We start from the raw sequence: 23741 nt of genomic DNA, 5'->3' as shown, positions 1-23741 counted from the left end.
GGATTTTTCACTGAAATGCGTATCGGTGATAGATATCAAATTGAATTTCAACGACAAAATGATCTCGTTTGATGCTATTAACGGAAATGAATCAGTAGAAAATCAGGCAAAGGACAAATTGATTTTTGATTGAAACGATAACATAAACTTATTAAATACTACTGATGAGGCATTCACAAATCAATAGTCGACCATAATGACCGTCAGTATAATTAAATATTGATGGACGTGAACAGTTCATCACGCCGCACTTCCATCAGATTTTTACACAAGTGCGTAAGTTTAAAATTTTCAGATTCGTTTTATTCTTTATTTTTACTTTAGATCTTCAAGCTCTACTTAATGAACGAACATGAATGCTGTAACTTTCAAAACCCACTTTAAACATACTTTTTTAACAAATTAGTAAAAATGAAGTAGTTTTCCTTCATTTTCTTGAAAAAGGACCGAAGCCCAAAATTTCAACCTAGCCCAAAACTAAGGCCACCATCTCGAAAAGAAAGTGAGCTGGGGGGCCGAAATTTGCCGCCGGGGACAGGTTTTTCGCTGATATCTAAAAAACAATCAGTCCTACGGGAAAATGTCATCGGATCATTAATAAAGAGCAAACATTTTCCTATGAGAAGCACTTTAAATTTGTTAAGTTGTAACTTCCAGTTTAAGAGATATCGTGATGGTTCTCTGCGATTGAGAGAGTCAAATTTTGCTTGAAATCGCGCTTTCATCACGAGATCTGCAATTACCTTGAAAATAGTGAGCTTGAAGAAACAAACTGTTCTTACTAAAATGGAAGAGCATAAAATCATCGTCTCTAATCTCGCCGAACATAGTGCGGCCGCTGTGCCGCGCCGCGCCGGTCGGTGCGACACGCATATTAGCGCCTACAAGAGTGCATGAATACTTCTCGCATTGCGCCTAACACACTGCGGTCGATGGTCGGCGCGGCAAGCATATAAGCGCCTACAAGACTGCATGAATACTTCACGCATTGCGCTTTACACACTGCGGTCGATGGTCGGCGCAAAAGCGTATCGTCGATGTAGGTAAGTCGGCAATCACATAGCTCAGTTTGCAACGTCGCAGACTTCCTGTCATGCTTTATGTTTTAAACGGAAAACTACTCAAAGGCAGTTCCTTAAAACTACCATGATTCTTCTTCTCAGTGCGAAGAAAATTCTGCAAAAACTTCAAGTGATGACGTCAACTTGTTCTCCTTTAAAAAAAAAAAACATAGAGGCGGAGATTTTCAGACACCGCAGACGAGATATGTGATTGCCGACTTACACCGTCTATAAATTAGGGCGAAAATTCATAATAAGGGGCATTTAGACCGTGTTAAGGAGAAAGGACCCAAGCCACATCAATCATGCCAAATTTAATCGAGCGATTTAATTTTTTACATGAAAAAGGTTGCGCGGATTTTTGGGAATATTTCAGCGAATATCCTGCATAGTACGGAGCAAATTGCTCAGCATCCTCAAAGAAAGCCACATAAACGTTCTCTTGTAAAAAATTAAATGGGCCAGTTAAATTTGATGTGGCTTGGTTCTTTTCTGCTGACGTGGTCCATTTGGTAATTATTCATGACAAATCTACTCACACTGCGTATCAGGTGCTTTAAAATGTCAACAATTTTCCGGGGAAAGCCCCCCGTCTGTCTCCCCCCCCCCCCATTAAAGTGTTTCGCCTATGGCTTATATCTGCAATGACTACAGCGAGCTGATTGTTAAAATTGGTAGACAAAGCGGTAGACAAAGAAGACAAAAAGAATATGGATGGGTCCTATTGGTGGAAGTTGGTGGATGCAATGGACAAATGAGTCAGGTAATAGACTAACTGGACGTATTTCTGTCAAACGGAACTAAGCGCCATATGGGGAGGAGGGTAGAGGGGGGCTTGGATTGGCGGCGGAAACGGGCGTCGGGCTCATTCCGTCCTATACTCGCAATGCTTTTCCATGGCGCTTAGTTCCGTTTGACAGAACGCGCTATCCGGCATTCTAAATTCCTCAAAAGGAACTCAAATTGGCGCTTAGTTCCGTTTGGCAGAAATACGTCCAACTAACGGCAACCCACTAGAGACCCCATATTTGGTTCATCATTTACTTCCTCAGTTTATAAGAGGCATCCATTCCTTGGGAGTGCGGTTGACCCAGGATGGAAGGACGGATCAAGCTATCAGGGAAAGGAACACCTTAGCAAGGAAGGCTATAGCGATTTTAAATGGAATCCTCTGGGATCAGCGGATTTCCAAAGATAACAAGAGGAGGATATACAACGCTGTAGTCAAAAGTATATTAACATACGGATGTGAAGTTTGGCAGCTGAAGAAACGGACACAGGATATGCTAAGAGCAACGGAGATGGATTTCTGGAGAAGGTCAGCAGGAATTTCTAGGAGAGATCGGGTCCGTAATGATAGAGTGCGTCAGATAATGGAAGTCGAAAATGACATCGTGTTCGACGTCATGACCAAACAACTTGTTTGGTATGGTCATGTCAATAGGATGACGGAAGAGAGGCTGCCAAAAAAGGTGCTTGATTGGGTTCCTCCTGGGAGGAGACGTAGGGGACGCCCAGTGAGAGGTTGGCGACAGGGGGTGTTAAATGAGGTAAGAGATTGTCAACTCCCTGATGACCTGTGGGAAGACCGAGCTTTGTGGCGATTAGGCGTCGCACAGCGCCAAAGAGCGCTATAAAAAGCGACTCATATATATATATATCCATTTCAACCGATAGGATCGTTTCATATAGAGTACCTGTATAGCGAGAGTATGGACAGATCGCTTCATGGAGGTCTTAGGGCCCAAAAGTGCAGCCATCCCTCTAACCAACTTCTACCACACAAAATTTCACTGTCAATCTGCAGAGTCTGCAAATTATAATTCTAAGCAAGATGGCCAAGAATGTACAGAAATGAGCGTTCCTCCGCAAAAATGAGTGAATTTATGCAAAAACTGAGTCAAATATGTGCTTTATAAACGACGGTTCGTAACAATAGTATTAGTAAATCGTGCTGGATAATTGAAATTCATAGGTTGGCTGCATTTCTGGGCCCTAACTTTATTCGCAGAAGCATCGGTGAAGGCCTGATGGATTTTCGGAGTTTCTCATCTGTCCATACTCTCGCTATACAGGTACTCTAGTTTCATACTCCTTATGTCTTCTTTGTCTATCGCTTTGTCCATCAATTTCAACAATGAGCCCGCAGGTGGAAATAAATGGGTAAGGGGATATTGGAAGAGGATACCTCGGCAGCAATGTAAGCGGGGATGACGCTGAGGAGGAGTTGCTCCTGTTGCTCCTTCTCGCACTCGAGTTTGACCCGCGACTCGATGCATGTGCGCGTGCCCACGAACGTCTGGTGATGCGCCACCTCGGTCATGTATCGGTAGTAGACTCCCACCACGCTCGCCGAGAGCAGGAACAGCGTCTCCGTCCCGACCTGACCCAACACCAAAAACATCACATACGCATATTAATTCATCAATCATACACTCAACACAAAGTTACCGACTATATAGACATACCTAGGGTCCCTTTATACTGAGAGTCAATACAACACCCCCCCCCCCCCCTGGAGTCACAAACGGGAATAAAGATTATAGAAATTGAAGGTTTTTTGTAATCTCTGATCGGCCCATTCTCAAATTCCTTTCTCCGTTCTTTCTCTCACTCCGTTTGTTCCTTACTGAACCCGTAATTCCCTGGTCCATTCCAGATTATAATCTTTGCAATCGGTGAAAATGTAATCTTTATTTCCGTTTGTGACACTGTGAAGACCTAAAATACGGGAACCAATCAGAAATGGATTCACATTGTCTTGACTCTCAGTATAAAGGGACTCTAGACATACCGACCGTCCGGGCTCAGAGGCTAGAAGTTCCGGGTGCTGGAGCCGTAGCTTCGATTGCTCCGGCTGCTACGCCCGGAACTTTCGGCCTCTGAGCTCGGAACGCGGACGGTATATGTCTTGCCTATATAGCCCGTAAATACGGCTTTCCACTATCGGGTTTTTTCAGTGTACTAAAAAGGAGTGAAAGGGGACATTAGGCAACCAAAGGCAGAAAAATAGAAAAAATGGAGAAAGGTGAAAAATTTCTGAGTCAAAAACAAAGAAACGGTTTATTCTTCAATTCAACATTTTTTTTCGGTTTATGCTGTTATTTTTATATGTTTCTTTCTATATAAATTCTTCAGTTGTCGATGGAAAGTATCCCTGCAGCACTGCTGTGCTAAGGAAGAACGCCGGATGAACATCCGAGAGTTGCCAAATTTCCCTTGATAAAACATGTATTTTTGAAAATATTCATGTATTTTTTTTCTAGAAAAGTTCAGATATTTTAGATTAAATTGCGTACAAAATTGTCTAAAAATTTTGGAAAGTAATATTCGCAATTTTCCCAGTAAAATTGGTTTTTATCGGAGGAAACTTAGCAACGTCTGAAGGCTAATATGGCGTTCTTTCTTAGCACGGCAGAGCAGCTTTGCAACTCGGCGGCAAAGCTACGAGCCTCTCCCATCATGACTGTTTTGCGGTTTGAATTCTTGACAGCATGTGGGAGATAGTTTGCAGCAAAAATATTTTCACCTTCAAACTACTTTTATTGAAGGTACATTCACACTGTTACTCTAATAGAGCGGATGATGAGCTTATTTCAAGAGGAATTGGATGAAATTTCTGGCGAGTCAGTGTTTTTGAACTTTTCCCTTATTCCTTCATTTTTCTGTCGAAGAAAAACTGCGAAGTGAAAATGGCTACCCATGTGCATTTGCGTCTATACTTCTTACAATTTCTTTATAATAGATTCTCATCACACCGATACTTGAATATCCGAATCTACTGAAGTGATCATATCATTGTGGTAGGTCCCAGAGTTTGACCCGATTGAGTATTTATTAAAGTTACGTAGCAATTATATTAATGTAGAATAGTGGGAGGTAAAAATTATCCAAGTGACCCAATCAGACGCTGGCATAGTAGTGGCTTATTCAACTTTAATAATCTGGATAGGTGACCTAATAAGCTTGAATGAGCTAGCATGTTGGGCCGTTCAATTTTAATGCTCTTAATGATTCAGCTACGATAAGCCTGATCATTGGCCCAATGAGTTTGAATAAGCCGATTAATTGAATCATTCAAATTGAATGATCCTGATCATACAAGTTGAACGATCCAACAAGTCGGCACATTCAAATTGAACGATCCAACAAGTTGGCACATTCAAGTTGAATGATCCAATGGGCCAGCGTATGCAAGCGCATTGGGTCAAAGATCCGGATCGTTCGACTTGAACGATCCGGATCATTCAAGTTGAATGATCCAACGAGTCAGCGCATTCAAGCTCATTCGGGATCATTGATGCTCATTGAAGAATCATTCAAACTCATTCAGGATCATTGAAAATCGAACGATCCTGAATGAGCTTGAACGATCCATTTTTTCTCGGGTAGCGGATGTGAAAAAATTACCTTTTCGAAACACGCTTAAAAAATTGTTTTGTTCGCACAAAAATTTAATATGTTTGGCTCTGGCATAATGTACAGATCTCGAAGATCACATCTCAAGTATTTTCTCAAAATTTCCTCGATGCCAAAACAGTTTTTGAATGTGTTTCAAAAATGTAATTTTTCACATTCGCTATTGTTACAGATAAGTCCTCATATAGTCATGTTAGATCAACATGACTGTATTGTCACCTTCCGGCGGCGTCTTTGTCTAGATTTACGTTGGATAAAGGACACACGCATACATACATTTTTTTACAGAAATTTTAGTAAAGTTACGGGGATTTTTCATTGAAAAAATAATGGTCATGGGCTCTATTTCGCTCTTCAAGAGCCTTGCAGAGCCAAATCTTTGCAGCCTTGCGAGGAAAGATCTGTACTTTTAAAGGATGCCTGTCATTCTTAATACGTTCAATTTCGTATTGTACTGTGCAACACCTCTGTTGTGAAATAGTTGCTTCAGGCGCCGCCGCTGGGCGGGCGGGCAGCCAGCGCGAAACGCGCATTGGCGCCTACAAACCTAAGTGGATACTTCAAGCATTGTGCAATGCGTGAAGTATCCACTTAGGTTTGTAGGCGCCAGTGAGCCTCTCGCGCTGGCAGCACGCCGCTCCGCTCTGTAGGGCTTTAATATTTATACTCGCATAGTCAGCGTTTTTTAACTCATGATTTTGAAATGTTTGCACACTCTGCGTTAATTATTCTAATTTAAATTTATGGGAAAAAATATGTATCAATTTATCAAAGGAGAATAATAATATAATGTGTGTTTTCTAAATATTGAGGGTTCCGTGTCAAATTTAACGATTTCCAAAGCACTTTAATTTTCTCTTTTACATTTTGTGTTTTCATTGTGCTGCAGCGAGGTGTACGCGCAATCAAACGCTCAAAGAATGAAGAAAAGCATGAAGAAGCAACATTTTAACAACACTGTCATTACACTTGTTCCTTTTTGCAAAATTCAATCCAATTTAGAAACCGATCGAACGCAGAGGCGGATCCAGCAATTTGGCACCACTGGCTTTTCTCCATTTAAACCTGTGTTAAATAGTCGATTTGTGTCGGAGCAACTACCTTTTCCGAAAATCGATACATTTCTATAGGATTAAATGGATGAAAAGCAACGTTGCCAATTTGCTGAATCCGCCAATGATCGAACGTGCCGAAGCCCGTGTCCGCGAAGTTCATTGGATTAGTTTCCATTTATAAATGAAATTCATCATCTGATACCTGCAAATTTTCCATTCCCACTAATGGATTTCCCGCCAGGGACGGACTGACTCCAGGGAGGCTACAGGGCGATCGCCTCTTAAGCTGCGGCAGAAAGGGCCGCGCAGGGACTTCTTTTGACGCATTTTCAGGAATTTCGCAAAGCCTCCTGCGGGCTGACTATTGAAATTGATAGACAAATCGATAGACAAAGAAGACGTAGGGAGTAGAGAGCGATCTTGTTGGTTGAAATGAGTGATGCCTAAAGACTAGGGGAGAAAATGATGGACTAACTATAGGATCTCTCGTGGGTTGCCGTTAGTTAGTCGATTACCTACAGCCATCATCCATTGCAATCACCCGCTTACCAACTGGACTCCTCCATATCCCTTTTGTCTTCCTTGTCTATTGCTTTGTCTATCAATTTCAACAATCGGCCTGCTGGAACCTCCATTGAACAGGATCTCCCTTTCTTGGGGAGGATCCCCAATCCTCTTGTCGCACAGTGGCTCGAGTCAATGGGAGAGGTCGGACATGCTTTGAAAACTTTAAAAGCGTGTCTCTTCGTTAATATGAAATGCTAATGTGAATAAGGTAGTTTACAAAATTTTGCTGTAAAAAGCACCCCTTAAAATTAAAATTATGACGAAATGAACGTACAATTTTACAATTTTTGTCAAAAATGTCATGTTCGACTTCTTCCGAAGACTCGTTCCACTGTGTTCCGATGGGGCTGGCACCCCGAATTTGAACGCAGTCCGCCTATGGTCCCATGCCCTACGAAGGGGGTGGCCGGTGGCTGCCTAAAGTTTCCGGAAATAAGAGCTTGGAAATTGCAGTAACACCGCTCTAATGTAACTGATGGGAAACCCTTCGCATTGCAGAGTAACACTCTGGTAATATTTTTGGTAAAGTTATACCGGTAACATTTCCCGGCATTATTTCCCGATAAGGATTACCTGACACCTAGCCAATCTAACAAATATTTCTGGCAACATTATTGGACTTAATTGCGAACGTAACATGCCATGAAAACACGTTAAATGTACAACTACCTAAAGTTTGTTGCAGGTGATGTAAGACACGCCTCATGTTATTCATACTCATACAGTTTCCTCAGCCAAATCGCTGAAACATGTGCTTGAAATGTGAAGAGTGGGTCATACTCTATAGGTGTGGCAACATTGTTACAGCGTTGTTTCACCCCCTGTAATTTTACCAAAACATTGTGGCTATTATTAACTTCATATTAAATAGTATTGCTTGCAGGACGAAGCACCGTGCCGAACACACGGAGTAACTATACTTTTCCTCGAAAAATGTTTCTTGCCTATTCATCTTTTTGAAGGAGATTCAATTTAGCTTACATTTTAGCTCTACTGACTAGTAGAGTTTACATTTTTGAGTTGATAAATCCATTTCCAAATGAAACTTAGCAACATTGCGCTGCATTTATACCCCTCTGGCTTTAACCGCTTCATCCTGCATCTTTGTAAGGTATAATCTATCTTCGGCGAGTCAAAACATAAGTGGCTCAACGACCCAGCTCGATCTTTTCCAAAATTCTTCTTTGAAAATATTCACTCGTTTCAGAGCTTTATGTTTTCTTTTCAAAGACGTTTCTCATCTACTACCGTTTAAAAAACTAGTGACGTATTATAAAGCGCAGCCCTTTATCAGTCTCAAAAATTAAACGATACCGGTAAACCTCTTCAATACTGTTAAGAGGCGATTATCACTCAGTGCTAAATCTGAAGAGGGAGAGGAATTAAGTTACGGGCAGTGTTGCCTTTCGATTCATAATTTCTCCTCTTCTTTTATAATATTTAATCTGAGTAAGCGAGAAGAAGGGTGTCGTTAAGAACCTAAACAGACCCCATCCTGGATTTAAACTACAAAGCATTTTTTGACAGTAGTTACAAGCATTTTTTGACATAAATTACGTAACGCCGTTACGTAATTTATGACAGTTCTTGAAGCAGAACCAGGACGGAATACATCATCATGATCATGAATAAAAACAACCAATCTTTGACACATGGAGTCCCAAAACAAGGTGGCAACTCTGCTAATGTCAATGTGTTCACTGTTCAGCTTTATGTCTACATGGACAATTTGACAAATTGTTAACTCTTTATAGTTATAAATAGTGCCACTAATACGATCGTCTCAACTTCGAGAGCTTTTTGTGAGCTTCATCTGGAGTGATTAATGCATATTGAGGTAGACTCTCTGACAGAATAAAGGGTTTAAGGGTGCACCAAAAAAGAGAGGATATATAAACGGAGACAGGGTGCTTCTCTATTTCGACCTCAACTTTGCAAACTTTTTTTGTCTTGGGAGTTGATGAAGAAGTAAATTGATGACACTGTTCTATTTCTTGAGAATTTTCGGGAGGAACAGATGACTACATCGAGAGACTTCGATTTAACGCAAGTACTTCAAGTTGATGGTGAAAGTCGAGAGACTTGTATCTCGATTGCGATGTTTCAAAATGTCGGCTGTTTTGATTTTTAAGGGAAAATGAATTAACGTCATAGCTCGAAATTTTCGTAGAATCAATGACTAGAGCCAAAAAATGTATGTCTTATATTTTTTCAATTTTTTGTGGGCACGCTTTATGGGCGGATCCAAGGGGGGCATAGGGGGTGTACGCACGCCTCCCCCATTCTCCCGAAAAAAAGGAGGGGGAAAAAGACGAAAGAAAGAAGGGAGAAATATAGGAAAGAAGAAGGGAAGTCGCTTATTCCGTACTCATGACTGAATGGACTCACACTGCATATTAGATGCTCCAAAAATCAGACAATTTTCTGAGAGAAGCCCTCGGACCCCCCTTATCCCCTCCCCCGTTCGAGGTGTCTGAATCTGCCTATGCGACGTTGTATGTCTCCGCTCATGTCTTATTTTTTTTGTGGAAAAAAATAGCTACCGAATGTTTCTATCGAAATTTTCTTTATTCATTCTAAAAAGTCAGGTAAAACTGCAGTTTGTTCAGTTTTCCTCGAGAAAAATAAAACACGCTCGTGAATTTTTAAACTTTGCCATTCGATTACTTATTTTTCGCATCTACTCATCAAATTTCTCCCAGATTGAAGAATTACGATCAGTAAAAATTCCGAGACATATTGCTCGTCGGTTTTCCTCCAAGGGATTTCGATTTGATGAAGAACCACAACGCCGGGAATTAAGTTACGCGCTTCGTGACTTTTACTAGGAGATTTCCTGAAAACTGGCAAGTTTGTCCACGCGAACTGATGGATTAGCCAAGCAATTTCTGCAGCGGTATGCGGGCGCGCATTATCGCGAAGTCAAGGCAAAGGCGCTTGGCTGCAAGTCGAGGATTTTGTACGGCTCCCCAAACTTTGATAAGAACATCATCAATCCTGCCCCCTTCAGAAGGGTCCACCAAAAATTTGATAAGGTACACCCCGGTGACCTTTTCTCGCTTGGAGCGAGCCGCGGGACTCATGCAGCGTTAACTTTTCATACTCAAGAGGTGATGGGAAATTCTTCGGCCACGGTAACATCTGAGTGTTTACTATCACATAACGGCGTTCCCTGTACAAGAGGACGTAACTCCATTCCAAGGTTGCAAAATTGACTCAAACAATTCAATTTTTTACAAGATTAACCCTGTGCAATTTTAAGAGACAATGTTTCTAATTCTTGTGCGAGATCAAAAGAAAAATCAGTGTAATTTTCAGCTAGCAATTCCCAAGATTCGTCCAGTAAAAAAAGAATTTGCGCGAGGAAATTTGGCGACATTGAAATGTAGATATGTTCTTTTGTGAGGGAGACAACGATGAGAGGCCTTCATGTAGAGTGATAGGGTGCGTGACATGGCACATAAAGTTGGCCAACACAGTTTTTCCTTGATGAAAAAGGACAGTCCACCGATCGAAATTGATTGGCTCTTTGTGACAGTTTTATGATCATAATCCGAGGATTTTGCACTCTGGACGCGACAAATTGAAACTTTGAGCAGCACTTTCTCCAGTACTTGCGTGACGCAGTCAGACAAATTGAGTCTTAAGGTAGGGAGGAGGGGGGTGAGATACGTTGAGAAAAAATTCGATATTCTGGGACAGTTGGAGATCTCTTTGGAGTCACGGTGCTCAAAAAACACTAGTCAATGTAGTATTGTAGGTATTGTATTGTGGTATTGTAGTATTGTAGTTTCAGGGCCTAAATTTCGAATTACGTTCTCTCATATTCAAAGATCGATTTTTGTCGACAGTAGAGACCTATCAATACTGAAAATCGAAATATCCGTACCTTGATTTGTGGTTACTTGCAGCTTTGACGGTGAAACTACAACTCGGATCTCGATTTCCGGTGTTTAAAAATTGTCGACCCCTCTTTTTTTCGGAATAAATGGAAATTTTTGCACGAAATTTTCAGAGTATTTTCTTAAGTGGGCAAAGAAATATCAATCAAAGTTTTGCCCAATTGCGATGATTGACTCTACTGAAAACAGTAATATGAGACCAGAGGTTACGCCCCCTGGTCGCTTCGCGGTCCAACCATACGGAACGGTTTGCGTCTCGGACGTAATGCGTTACGCTTTACTCTAAGATTTTATATTATAGAGTAAAATATGAAATCTGTATATTCGTGGACTGCATTAAAAAGAAAAGGTATACGGGTTATATAGACATACCGTCCGTTCCGAGCTCCAAGGCCAAAAGTTCCGGGTGCCGGAGCCGTAGCTTCGACTACTCCGGGTGCTACGCCCAAAACGCGGACGGTATGTATATATAGCCCGTGAGTACGGCTTCGACTGCCGGTGTTTTTTTTTTTCAGTGCGAGGTACGCAATTTATTGATTTCGCCATCGAGATTTCTTCTCACAGTTAATGTGTGAAAAGAATAATTAATGAATACCTTTCAGAATTTTTAATGATTCTCCTTCCTTCGACGCAAAATATTCTTTTAAAATAACAAAAATTGACGATTTTCCTCGAGGGAAACACAACAATAGTGGAGATTTTGAAAAGTCACAAAAGAGGAGGGTGTTTTTCGACTTTTACCGTCGTCGCGTCGCGTCGCACAGTGGACCGAGTCAATAAGAGAAGTCGGACATGAGTTTCTTAACTAAAATTGCAAACTTCGATGTTCAATGGGCCAGTTGTGCTGGTCACAGAATCATGTTTTGATGCTTGATTCTTCTAGATTAGCTAAAAAAAAGGAGATCTGTCCAAACAGCAACTTTCTACGTTGAATATTAAACGAGATATCGTCCTTTAAAAAGCCGGGTTTTTGACGTCATCCACCGCAGTACTGCATGACATGGTATGTATTATCGCAGTGGATGACGTCATAAATCGAGTTTTTCAAGGCGCAAAATCTCGGTTTTTATTCAACGTAGAAAGTTGCCGTTTGGGCAGATCTTGTTATTTTTAGTTGATCTGCAAGAATAAAGCATTAAAACACGATTCTATGTCCAGCGCAAGTGACCCATTCGTTACATTTTGAACTTTAAGAAATGCTCCTACAGAGGAATTTCACGAAGAAACCAATGGAACCAATCTCAAAACCTCAACGTTCTGTATGAACGGAGTTATGAGCTTTTAAAGTTTCCAAGTTTGGTCCGACCTCCCCCTTTGACTCGATCCACAGTGCGTCGGTGTGCCTTGGGGAGTTTCGTTCCTTTCAGGCCGGGACCAGGAAGCATGGGCCTGGGAAAAAGGAGCAGCCATTCCGCGCGATAATCAAGAGAAAAAATCATAAGCTCGGATCAACTCCTCCCCAAGCTCGGGCTTTGAAGTGGGTCGCTAAGCGGTTTAGTCGGGCTTAAAAAGTTTTGATCTCCTTTCGTTTCGCGCAAAGCTCAAACATTTTCCCTCCGCTACAACACCAGAGACATCGGTCCATTGTCATTGTTCCGTCGATGTTTTCAACTTGGCCCCACGTTTAATAAAAAGTTGTCGACGCATCGTGTTGTCTTGATCGAGCTCGAAGTTGCATGCTTCCCGGGAATTCAAACCATTCAATTTATCCAACGGCACACAGTGGATCGAGTCAATAGGAGAGCTCGGACAAAATTTGGAAACTTTAAACGCCTATAACTCCGTTTAAATAAAACTTTGAGATATTAAAATTGGTTCTTTTGGTTTCCTCGTAAAATTTTCTACTGTTAGTACCCCTTGCAATTTAAAATGTGACGAAATAAGCATCAAAATGTGCAGTTTTAGCCAAAAATTTCATGTCCGACCTCTCTAATTGCCTCGAGCCACTGTGCGGCATATCACTCGCCTATTCATACATTGTCGTAGTTGTTAACATATTCTATCGAATCCACGTATTTTCCTCCATTCACTTACTCACTCATTCATTGATCACGTAATGATGCACTTTGCCCTTTCCTCTTATCACAAAACATCAATTATACCACCATTTTTGCACGCATCTAAGAAAAGGGCCTTCGAAATGCAAGGAGTGTGGTGCTCCCACGACTTCCTTTTACGCCTTGCTTTCCTTGTATTCATCCAAAGGACAAATTTACACTGATAACCCTCTTAATCACATAAATATCGACGGTGAAAGTACCATACCACGTATCTCATTTGCGGTCTTTATAAATCTCCGATCCCATTTTATTTTTGTGAATGAGAACAAACCAATATCACTCCTTGAAGTTTTCATAGACTTTTCTTCACACAGAGTAGGAAAATCACGAAAATTTTCAAGAATTGACCTTCAGTTGTTTGCCTGTTTGTACATCGATCTTTTAGAGTCAAATACGTCAAATTTTGAGTCTTTGGTTGCGCGTACACCTCGCTGCAGCACAATAAAAGCACAAAATGTAAATGAAAAAATTAAAGTGCTTTGGAAATCATTAAATTTGACACGGATCCACCAATATTTAACAAACACACATTAAATTACTATTCTCTTTTGATAAATTGATACATATTTTTTCTCCATCAATTTAAATGAGAATAATCAATGCAGAGTGTGCAAACATTTCAAAATCCTGAGTTAAAAAACTCTGACTATGCGAGTATAAATATTAAAGCCTAACAGAGCGGAGCGGCGTGCTGCCAGCGCGAGAGGCTCACTGGTGCCTACAAACCTAAGTGGATACTTCACGCATTGCACAATGCTTGAAGTATCCACTTAGGTTTGTAGGCGCCAATGCGCGTTCCGCGCTAGCCGCCCGCCCGCCGTGCGGCGCGGCGGCGCCTGAAGCAACTATTTCACAACAGAGGTGTTGCATAGTGTTATACGAAATTGAACGTATTAAGAATGACAGGCATCCTTTAAATGTACAGATCTTTCCTCGCAAAAAAAATCAAGATACTTATCCTACACTGGAAAAATCTAAGAGCCTTTAGCTGAGGCAAATATAGAGGTTCATCCGGTTCAGGTATAACAAGGTGGGAACATCTTAAAAGATAATTAAGTTCTGTTACATTAAAAAGGTGTAGAGAGTTTTAGTGAATTTTGTCTCATGGAATTGACGCTCCCTCATTTTTACCAAAACTCTCAACTATATATCATTCTCCGTTGGACCAAACAGACAAAACAAAAAAACAAGCAAACCCTCATTCTTCCAAGACATTGTACATTTTCATCCAAAAACGTCGTGAGCAATTGTCGTTTGTATTTACGTGTGGGCCAATTAACTGTGGGTCTCAACTGGCACGTGGACCAAAACTCCCGTGCCGAAAAAACCGCGTGGACGTAAATTACTGGAAAAAACAGGTGCGCGGACAAAAAATCGTTGACGAAATGTCCTATAACCAATCTGCCAAAACGTTGCTAACCATCAACCAAGTAGGTACGTCAACAGGTGAATATTGAAGTCCCGAAAGTAAAAGCTTTCACCATTGCGAAGATACTAGTGGTGGGTCTCTTGTCTCTGATTCGGAAGATCCAGGGGTTAGACTTCTCCTTTCACGAAAAGTTTTTGATCATATAATTCTCCACCCTCAAGGATTTGTTTGGCTACGCCACTGCTAGCTACGCGTATACCTGCACCGAGAAAAAGAACACAGTTATTATACCGTTACAACAGTAGTAATGTCACACGGGATTCCACGGTAGTAGAATCGTGGATTTTGATTCTTGTGACGATGAGCACAGTGATATGACCGTGTTCACCGTAATATTAGGTACTGTGGGCACAGACATACTATTGTGGGCATGGTTATGCTACTGTGCTCATCAATAATACTACCAAAATCCACGGTTCCGCTACCGTACGGCATCCCGTGTGACATTATTACCGTGGTAACCATCGAATAACTGTGTTTTTTTTCTCCGAGTGTGCATAGGAATCAGAGACAAGAGACCCTCCACTAGTATCTTGGCCATTGTGGAAGCTTTTACTTTCGGGACCTCAGCATTCTACTGTTGACTTACCTACATGGTTGATGTTTAACAACGTGTTGGCAGTTTCGTTTTGCAAACAAGTCGAAAATGGCCGAAGTTTGCGAAACTTGTTTGGCTCATGACGTCACCCGAAGCTCATCATTGACCATGTAGGTAGGTCAAAAGCCGAAATTGAGGTGATGACTGTTGCTCCTTAATAATTGTCCATAAGGAACTGTTGAATCCCCGAAAGTAAAATCTTCCACCTGTCGCTAGGAGGCAAAGACATAAAGACGGAGTGCTCGTATCTAAAAGCACGGGGAAAAAGTGAAGCCTGGTTTGGCGCTGGGTGCTTGTGTGAGTGTGTAAATGAGCGCGGGAATCCATGGCGGCAAACGGAAATTTGATTTGAACTTGTCCTCTTGATTTTTCCACATTTCTTCTTCGAAACGTATTTTAAATGCCTAAAACGAATATGTTAAGAAAGTCGGGACTGCGTCCTACTATAGTACACCTACTTTTGCTCTGTAACAGGCAGTAATCTCAGATAAAGTTAGTTTTTCTTCTGCTCATGGTGGTTCTGCAGGTTCAAACAGGCCGTTACAGTTCTAGATGAACGTTACTCCCAAATGAAATTAATCGGTCGACGACGGACCAAAGCTAACCTAAAGTTAAAGAAATATGAGTGGGTAAGTGAATTTGGGCAAAAATCAACCTAAAATACTTTGTTTCCGCAATTTTATTTAGTTCCCGCCCTACATTTGAATTTCAAACTCGTCCCGATTTCGCCGCCAATCCTCTAGCCAATCGTAGAGGTGGTTGAAAAGAAGCTTCATTTTTTGCTTTTAGCCCTCCGTCTTTATGTCTTTGCTAGGAGGCCAGTGGAGGGTCTCTTGTCTCTGATAGGAATATACTAAGAGCTTACCTGTGTGTAGAAGAGGGAGTCGGGGTGGTGTTGCCTTGCGAGGACGACGAGGGCGAGGTGGGCGAAGGTGACAACGGCGGCGAGGACGATGGAGTGGGCGGCAGCGATGGGGAGGACGGTGTGGACGCCCAGGAGGACGGCGAAGAGCGGGAGCGAGGCCTCGGCGCCCATGAGCGTGCCCAGCCCGGCGCAGAGCACCGCCACGGCCACCAGCGACAGGGCCAAGCAGACCCGCGGCTCCTTCAGCAGCGAGGCCACCTGGCTCACCCCCAGCAGCACCCCCAAGCTCAGCGTCATCAGACCCAGCACCGTCAGCGGCAACGCCCGCCCCGACAGACTCTGCAAAACCAGAATGAAGACATGAAGAGTGGATCAGTGAGAACGAAAACACACCAACTCTGAAGAATGAAAATAATCAACACTGAAGAAAAAACACACATTGGATCTAAAGAGTCCACACAGAAAAAAATAGATGGTGCTGAAGACAAAACCTTCTGTTCACCGGGCTCCCGCAGTTTCTTTGTTACACTTACAGAATTTTTCTGTTGTGAGAACAGAACTTCGGTCGTGGGAACAGAGTACTTTGTTCTCACAACAGAAAAATTCTGTAAGTGTAACAAAGAAACCGCGGGAGCCCGGTGAACAGACGGTTTTGTCGTAAGTACCATTTATTTTTTTCTGTGCAGACTCTTGAAAACATTGAAAAGAAAAAGGGCTCTTGATTCAATCAGATTTAAGCTTAAATCAAAAGGAAATCCGCTCAAATTAAGAGGCTTGGTTCTTGATTTAAGCTTACCCTGGTAAAAATTGGCAGTAGAATCTGTGTTCCAAAATACCATAGACCTACAGCCGGCTGTAAAATTTCCAATAGCTTCTATAGCCGGCTACACAATTTTTTATAGCCTTTTATAGCCGATGGCGATTAAGCAATAGCCAGGCGATATAGTGTATGCTAAACGTTACGAATTACGGATGCTAGGACTTAATGAGTTTTTGGAATACTGCTCTCTTTTTGGGCCGTAGTATCTTGATTTATTTTGCGAGGGAAGCTCCGTACTTTAGATGGATGCCTGCCATTACTAATATATTAGAGCGCCTTTAGTTTCGTATGATACTGTGCAATACCTCTGGTAAGAAATAGTTGCTTGAAGCGCCGTGGCACGCTGCGGCGCGGCAGGCGGGCAGCCAGCGCGGAACGCGCATTGGCGCCTACAAACCTAACAGGGATACTTCACGCGTTGCGCAATGCTTGAAGTATCCCTGTTATGTTTGTAGGCACCAGTGCGTCGCCGCTCCGCTTTGTGTTAGGCTCTAATATTTAATCTGGCGGAGTCAGCGTCATTCAACGCATGATTTTGAAATGTTTGCACATCCTTTATGGATTATTCTCGTTTTAATTGATGAAAAATAATATGGTGTAAAAGAAAATATAACGTGTGTTTTGTAAATATTAAGGTGGTTCTGTATAAAACTTAATGATTTCCAATGCACACGAATTTCTGCACAATTTCTTATAACCTTTTATAATCGATGGCGAAAAAGCAACAGCCGGGCGAAAAAGTGTAAAGCCCGGCGATAGGAAATATAGCCCAGCTGCATAATTTTTTATCGCTTCGTATAGCCCGCGCGGCCGTATGATTTTCTCTGCATTCTACAGCCAGCTATATGCTTTTCTGTAACCTTCTTTAGCCGACTATAAGAATTCCTATGGTATTTTGAAACGCAGCTCTTATCTTAACGCCAATTTTTACCAGGGTAAATCTGATTGAATTAAGAGTATTTTTTCTTGTCGATGTTTTTAGAGTCTGGACTCTAGATCCAATGTGTTATTTTTTTCCAGTGAAGACACACACGCAAAACTATGCATAGTAGGTGAAGAAGTTAGTTTAAGAAAAAGATGTTTGCTGCCGAAAGACAACTACTTATGGGCACTTTAAAGGTCCAAGTTGGAACAGATGCGCTAAGCTTCAATGAACTTTATTAACTGCCTTTAATGGAAATGGAGCATTTTCGAGTTACCGAGTTGGTGTGTTTTCGTTTTCACTGATTCGAGTAAGAGAAGCCGAGAGAAATGGATTGCGTTTAGCAGAAAGAAACCAAGTCGCATTAGCTATTGCCAAATTTAACTAGAAATTTAATTTTTTACAACCTCTTTCAAAATTTTAAGAAATTCGCTTCGCACTAGGCAGAAAATTCACCGAAATTAGCACAAAAATCCGCACAACCGTTTTCATGTAAGAAAAAATAAATGCCCAGTTAAATTTGGCAAGAGCTGATCTGGCTCGGATCCTTTTTGCTTAACTCAGTCGAAATATGATCCAAGCATATCGATAGTGAAACTGCAGAAATGCGGATCTTGGTTTGCTGCGTTGCAAAATTTCTGTCATACTTTATTTTCCGCATGAAAAACTACTGATCATCATTTTTTGAAAATGTCAGTGATTTTTTTCTCTTTATGAAGAATATTCTGTGAAAACTCCAAGCCATGGTGTTATTTCGGTCTTCTTTTAAAAATATTCGAAACACCAAAACCTCTAATTAGGCCAGTGGCGTGGCGTGAATTGCGATGTATCGATTGTTCTGCCATTTAAACTCATGATAAAGAATCGATTATTTAGGTGTTCGCTGCGAACACCCTGTTTATCGATCTTTTCCCGTAGGTTTAAATGACATAACAATCAATGTATCGCAAAGCACGCCAGGCCACTGAATTAGGCATGTTTACAGTTTCACCGTCGATATGTAAAAACGGCCGCCGTACTGTGACACAGCTCCTCAAATAAAAATTTCGTAAAAATGAAATTTTCTTAACCGGTGAAGATTTTTCCAGAAATCTAATTTCCACTCTGAAACATTCACCGAAAAATGACTGATCACTTGGTTACCCTAGGTAATTTTAATTTAGCATTTTTCCGGTAAGCAAACAGGAATCAACGAACGAAGTATACCGGATGAGTTATCATTTTTCGACCGAGTTCAAATTTCTTGCCGCTAAACATGAGAGAAACCACCACATGAATCATTCAAATTGAAACGTTGACATTTTACAAGTCTTCTTGAGAGTGAATATGGAAATTTGCCAACTAATTTCAAAGATCAACCTCCTCTCCATAAAGTTTATATCCTTTCGCCTGAGCGCTGTCCGAATCTTGTTCTGCGGCTTTTGAAAATGAGCGCGGTTCATTGGACAACCATCTTGCAGAGAAATTTGCCTCACAAATGTTATTCCTTCAGATGTCGTTTCAGTTTTGTGCCACGTTTGAGCGCAGGGCCAATTTTCAACTATACAATATTTTTGGACGCAAATACTGAGCTTCTAAACAGGGCATGAATTGAAGCATCAAACGTATCATGTCTACTCTTCTTTCACGAGGAAAACAAAACTTACAACGAGAAGTCTGAAAATCGCCCTATAGACAAAATATGATTGTGTACAACTAACATTGAACTGGTGACAAATGTACAAAATGACGTCATTTTTATAATCTAACTTTTGTTTCATCTGTGTTAAAAATACTTCTTGATATCGCGTTGAGAGATTGATTTCCGAACTTCCTGCTTTAAGAGTCGTTTTTTCACATGATTTAGGAGGAAACTTGTGCTGTTTTATCTATTTGGGACCTTGTCTGATGACCTTCCAAATCGGTCGACCGGATGATATTAACAACCATAAAATAAATTGACAATATTAAATTAATTGGCACAAATAATTAGCCCTTTGCACATGTCATAAATTTACTCCAGGGGATTAAAGTGACAACTTGTGCCAAAATTCGTCGAAAATTTTGATCCACCACTTTCAGTTTTCCCCCCAAGACAAAATACCAGATGACTACTTGCAATGCAGCAATAATAACACACGTTTTGTAAAACTCACAATCAACACAATAAAATTAAAATAAAATAATTTTTTTTTAAAAAAAAAAGGAAAGGCGTTATTAGACAATTTGGATACGATATCACGCAAAATAGAAATTACAGTGCAATGAGTTGACAGAATTTCCAAGCGTATTGAACGCAGAAAATGTCGGACATGACGTATTATCTACCAACATGCACGTACGAGAAAAGTCAACAGATTTTACACCAAAATTAGCTTTTAAACATTTTTGCTCGTTGAAAACAAACAGTCTAACTATGGCTGAAAGCTTTGTCAACGGTACATTGTCGCCAGTATCAACTTCCATGGAATCTGTTGAGAATTTTCTTTCAAGATTTAACACAAACAAAAAAGAAAAAGATAAAATCTTATAATTTTCGTGAGCAATAGAAAAGATTCAAACTTCCTTAATTTACACGTTCACTGAAAGATAAGTGCCCCGAGGACTACGAAATACCGGGAATAGGAATTGGGTATGAACTATTTGAATAAAGGCTTACCTCAGATAAAATTGCAAGAATGATGAAGCAAATTAAAGACAACAAGAACGAGAAACAAAGGCAAGCGACGAACAAGGAATGTTTCAGCCGAGCACAATACCGCCTGTATAAATCCTCCAACTCCATGCTCGAGCCTGCAACAAAAATTCAAAACACGGTAAACTTTCTGCTTGGAGCCCTTTTCTCATTTCCTCATGTCGAAGATTACAGTTCGAAATAGGGTCGCCGAGAGACGTTATCCCACAACGCAACTTCAGCTATTTGCTTAACAGTCATCGATGCAATAATTTGATGGAAATTTAAAACTACCGCGCCGCACTCATAGCTGGAGGCTGAAATAATGCACGCTTTCATTTTTTAAATATACAAAATACACACCCGTTGAACTTGGAAAGTAGCATACATGCGTATCAGCAGGAGCCAAGCGCCTTCATTTTTTGAATTTACAACACGCGCATCCTTGGAGGAGGTTTTGTCGCATGCAGTCGTTGGCATTCCAAACAAAGCAAGCGCCTTCATTTTGTTAACATGCAACCCGCACGACGTCGAAGCATGAATAGTTGTATTCTAGCGTTATGCGAACGGGGACTACGCATTTGCCCGGATACTTATCGCAGGCGCAGTATTCCGTTCGTACGTTTAAACTAACTTTTGTCCTGCTTTTTCCACTCTCTCCTCCTTCTGTCCTCCCTTTTCCTTTCTACCTCTTTCAGACGCAAAAATAGCCTACGATAACGTCTTTTTCATGAATACGTTCAATGCTACCACTAAGTTTAAATAAATTACGATTTAGTCAGCAGCACAACTGACCCAATTAAATCGTTGCATTTTATTTCATCATATCATACAATGGGCAACGTTTCTTTCCAAAAGTATCAAAGATTAATAAAACGAGTCTCCACGACTCACGAAAAAAGAAGGGAAAGTAACCGAAGAGTGAAACTAATAAATAGCGTTTTTACAGCGACCACTAAAACACTTAATTACATCTCTCTTGCGACTTGTTCTTTTTTCGCCTCTTCCTTTTCAGGACGCGAGTTAGGGGAAAGAAATCACTCCCATACCGCTATCGCGTGGAAATTATTACGGCATGGAAATTCATAATTAAAAACGGAAATTCAGATTCTTCCTCATCCTCTTCCTGGCGACGTTCCATGGCAAATTAGATTTAATTAGATTGACGTTGGAAGGAAAAACCTCGATCTTGTTTCTTCTGTCTACTTTAATTTGCACGCTTTTTCCCCGCTGATTTTTTTACGTCGAGAAGTGGTACACGGAGGGGGGGGGGGGGGGTGCGAGCAATGAAGCAAAAATTAAAAAGTTTCCATTTTTTATTTCATCGCGCCCCGTGTCAAAGGCGGCGCTGCGGTGGGGAGTGGAGGTGGGTATCCTGTTGAGGAGGTTACGGAAGGGGGAGGTGGGGGAGGATTTGAGGGTTGGGGGATGCGAACGGAATGTTTAAGCTGCGCCGTGGATCAATTTCAGAGAGGATGGCGGGTAATCGAGGGAAGAGTCTGGCTCTGAGTGTGAGGATTATGAAATAACAGCCGATAAACGGAGCAGGGTTGCCATTTTTTTGAAGCACGGGGCTCTTGCCATGCCCTGGGATTTCCGATTCCATCGAGCGACTCTCAAAAATTGTTCAAGAAATTCGCACTCGTGATAGTTCACTTCTTTAAACAGCTCCTTTCATGGAGAAGGATCTATAATATTTACTTTGTAATTGAGGAGGTCCTTAACATAGCATCATTGATAAGACAAGGGGACTGGATTTTACAATGAGGATCTACAATTTCTGGGTCATTTTAGAAGCAATTCCGTGTAAGTGCCATTTGGTTTCCTCATTGGATGAGTAAGAAATAGCTTAGTTCCTATCGAATAGTAATAGAGCCTCGAGTAAAATTCAACGGTATTTCTTCGGAGATAGATACTTGAAAGGTATATTAAAATGATTTGACACCACAAGAAAATACAAAAAATTAAATACATAATTCTATACTTTTGACAAACTTTAAGTAACTACAACATTTTTTTGTATTTGCCGGTTCAGAGTGTCTTCTCCCTAAATTCCAAAGGCTACTTGAATATGTTCGCTCACAGAATTGATTCCACGGTGCTCTACGATGGAAGTAGGTTTTGCTGGATTATTCTTAAAAAATTTAAATATGCCATACATCACACGAAGAGGATGATTTATATGAGACCTAAATCTTGATTTTTGCGGAAGTGATTGTTTGTTTTTGAATAGTTGACCAGAACTTCGATGAAAACATGTCGTATCCTCATTTCCAACCCTGCCTTTATTGTGGTCCATTTTCCGCACGGAAGAATTCACGGGAAGTAATGACTCTAATACTCTATGCAGAGATAGCGCTAAATAAATAAGCTCACGTGTTACAACGTGTGAAACTTCTACTTCGAAAAGTCTGTCAAGAAAAGGAATGCAAACTTGCGTGCGCAGGTCATAGTAGAATCGGCAATTCTAATCTAACAGTCTTGGCAACCTCGCTCGGGTATCAGCGTTTATGTCTGAGTAGAAAATTTGACCTATTACAAGAGTGGACTCTCTTACAAAGTAACAATTTACCGTTATTATAGCCTCAATTCTGACACTTTTTTATAGGCCTGAGCGTGAATATATACGATGAAAATATTGGTGCAATCGTGCTTACGAGGGATTCAATAGGGTAGGACACATAATTTCCTGAACTTGCAGAGGTTCCATTTCCAATTTTTGCCCGAGACACAACGTATATCATAGTTATAAACTTGACTTCAAAAAGAGAGCCTTTCTGCTTATTTTAAATGTGCTTATTCCTAGATAGAAGAAAAATATGCCCCTTCAATCTGAGAAAGATGCAACCTAGTCAACACCTGGGTGGTAGGCGCGTTGCGTTGGCTTCACAAAGAGCACAAAGTTGGATTTTACGTATGGAGGTGGCTCCTTCTGTTTCCGAGGGTTGTAAAAACTAGTGATTTGATAATGTCATCAATACCAACAAAATCAATGACTTTTCAAGGGGGTGCTGCAAGTTGCAACACTGGCGCTAGGTCAACTGGTAGTATAGGAGTGATGAGGACGAAAATAAGAAATGGACGACGTGCGGCGAGATGAGTGCAGTAGGGTTCTCTTTTCGATTTCGATTCCTCACAGTTGATTTTCAGTCAAGTGAAATTACCAATCAACCCCTCCCGCGACCCCGAGCCGCGCTTCCTCACGATGAAATTCGTCGGGGGACTTGAAATGATACATTTCTGATGGATGAGAACAGATTACCCCTCTCAGAACTGAATTCTTTAGTGGTTTGTCCAGGAATCGTGCTTTAGCACTGAATGGTTCTCCGGGAATCGATTTTTGAAGGGAGAGGGCCCGGCCGGGCAATAAGGAAGGAGAGGGAAAGCTGA

At 41.2% G+C, this 23741-nt stretch overlaps 1 protein-coding gene across 9 annotated transcripts in view; it reads right to left on the bottom strand.

Annotated features, from left to right (window-relative positions):
* Ac76E (adenylate cyclase type 2 Ac76E) overlaps positions 1–23741 on the bottom strand; it is a 118272-nt gene that overhangs the window by 56839 nt on the left and 37692 nt on the right. For all 9 annotated transcript variants that reach the window (XM_072295947.1, XM_072295950.1, XM_072295949.1 and 6 more), the window contains 3 exons: positions 20337–20470; positions 15957–16295; positions 3250–3444 (listed from right to left, as the gene is read on the bottom strand). In XM_072295947.1, the coding sequence (XP_072152048.1) occupies positions 3250–3444; positions 15957–16295; positions 20337–20462 (660 nt within the window). In that variant the 5' untranslated portion in view covers positions 20463–20470. The remainder of the gene's footprint in view (positions 1–3249; positions 3445–15956; positions 16296–20336; positions 20471–23741) is intronic.

This window comes from Bemisia tabaci, chromosome 2, assembly GCF_918797505.1.
Source record: "Bemisia tabaci chromosome 2, PGI_BMITA_v3".
In the NCBI taxonomy this organism is placed as follows: Eukaryota; Metazoa; Arthropoda; class Insecta; order Hemiptera; family Aleyrodidae; genus Bemisia; species Bemisia tabaci.
This window is presented reverse-complemented; position numbering and strand designations above follow the sequence as displayed.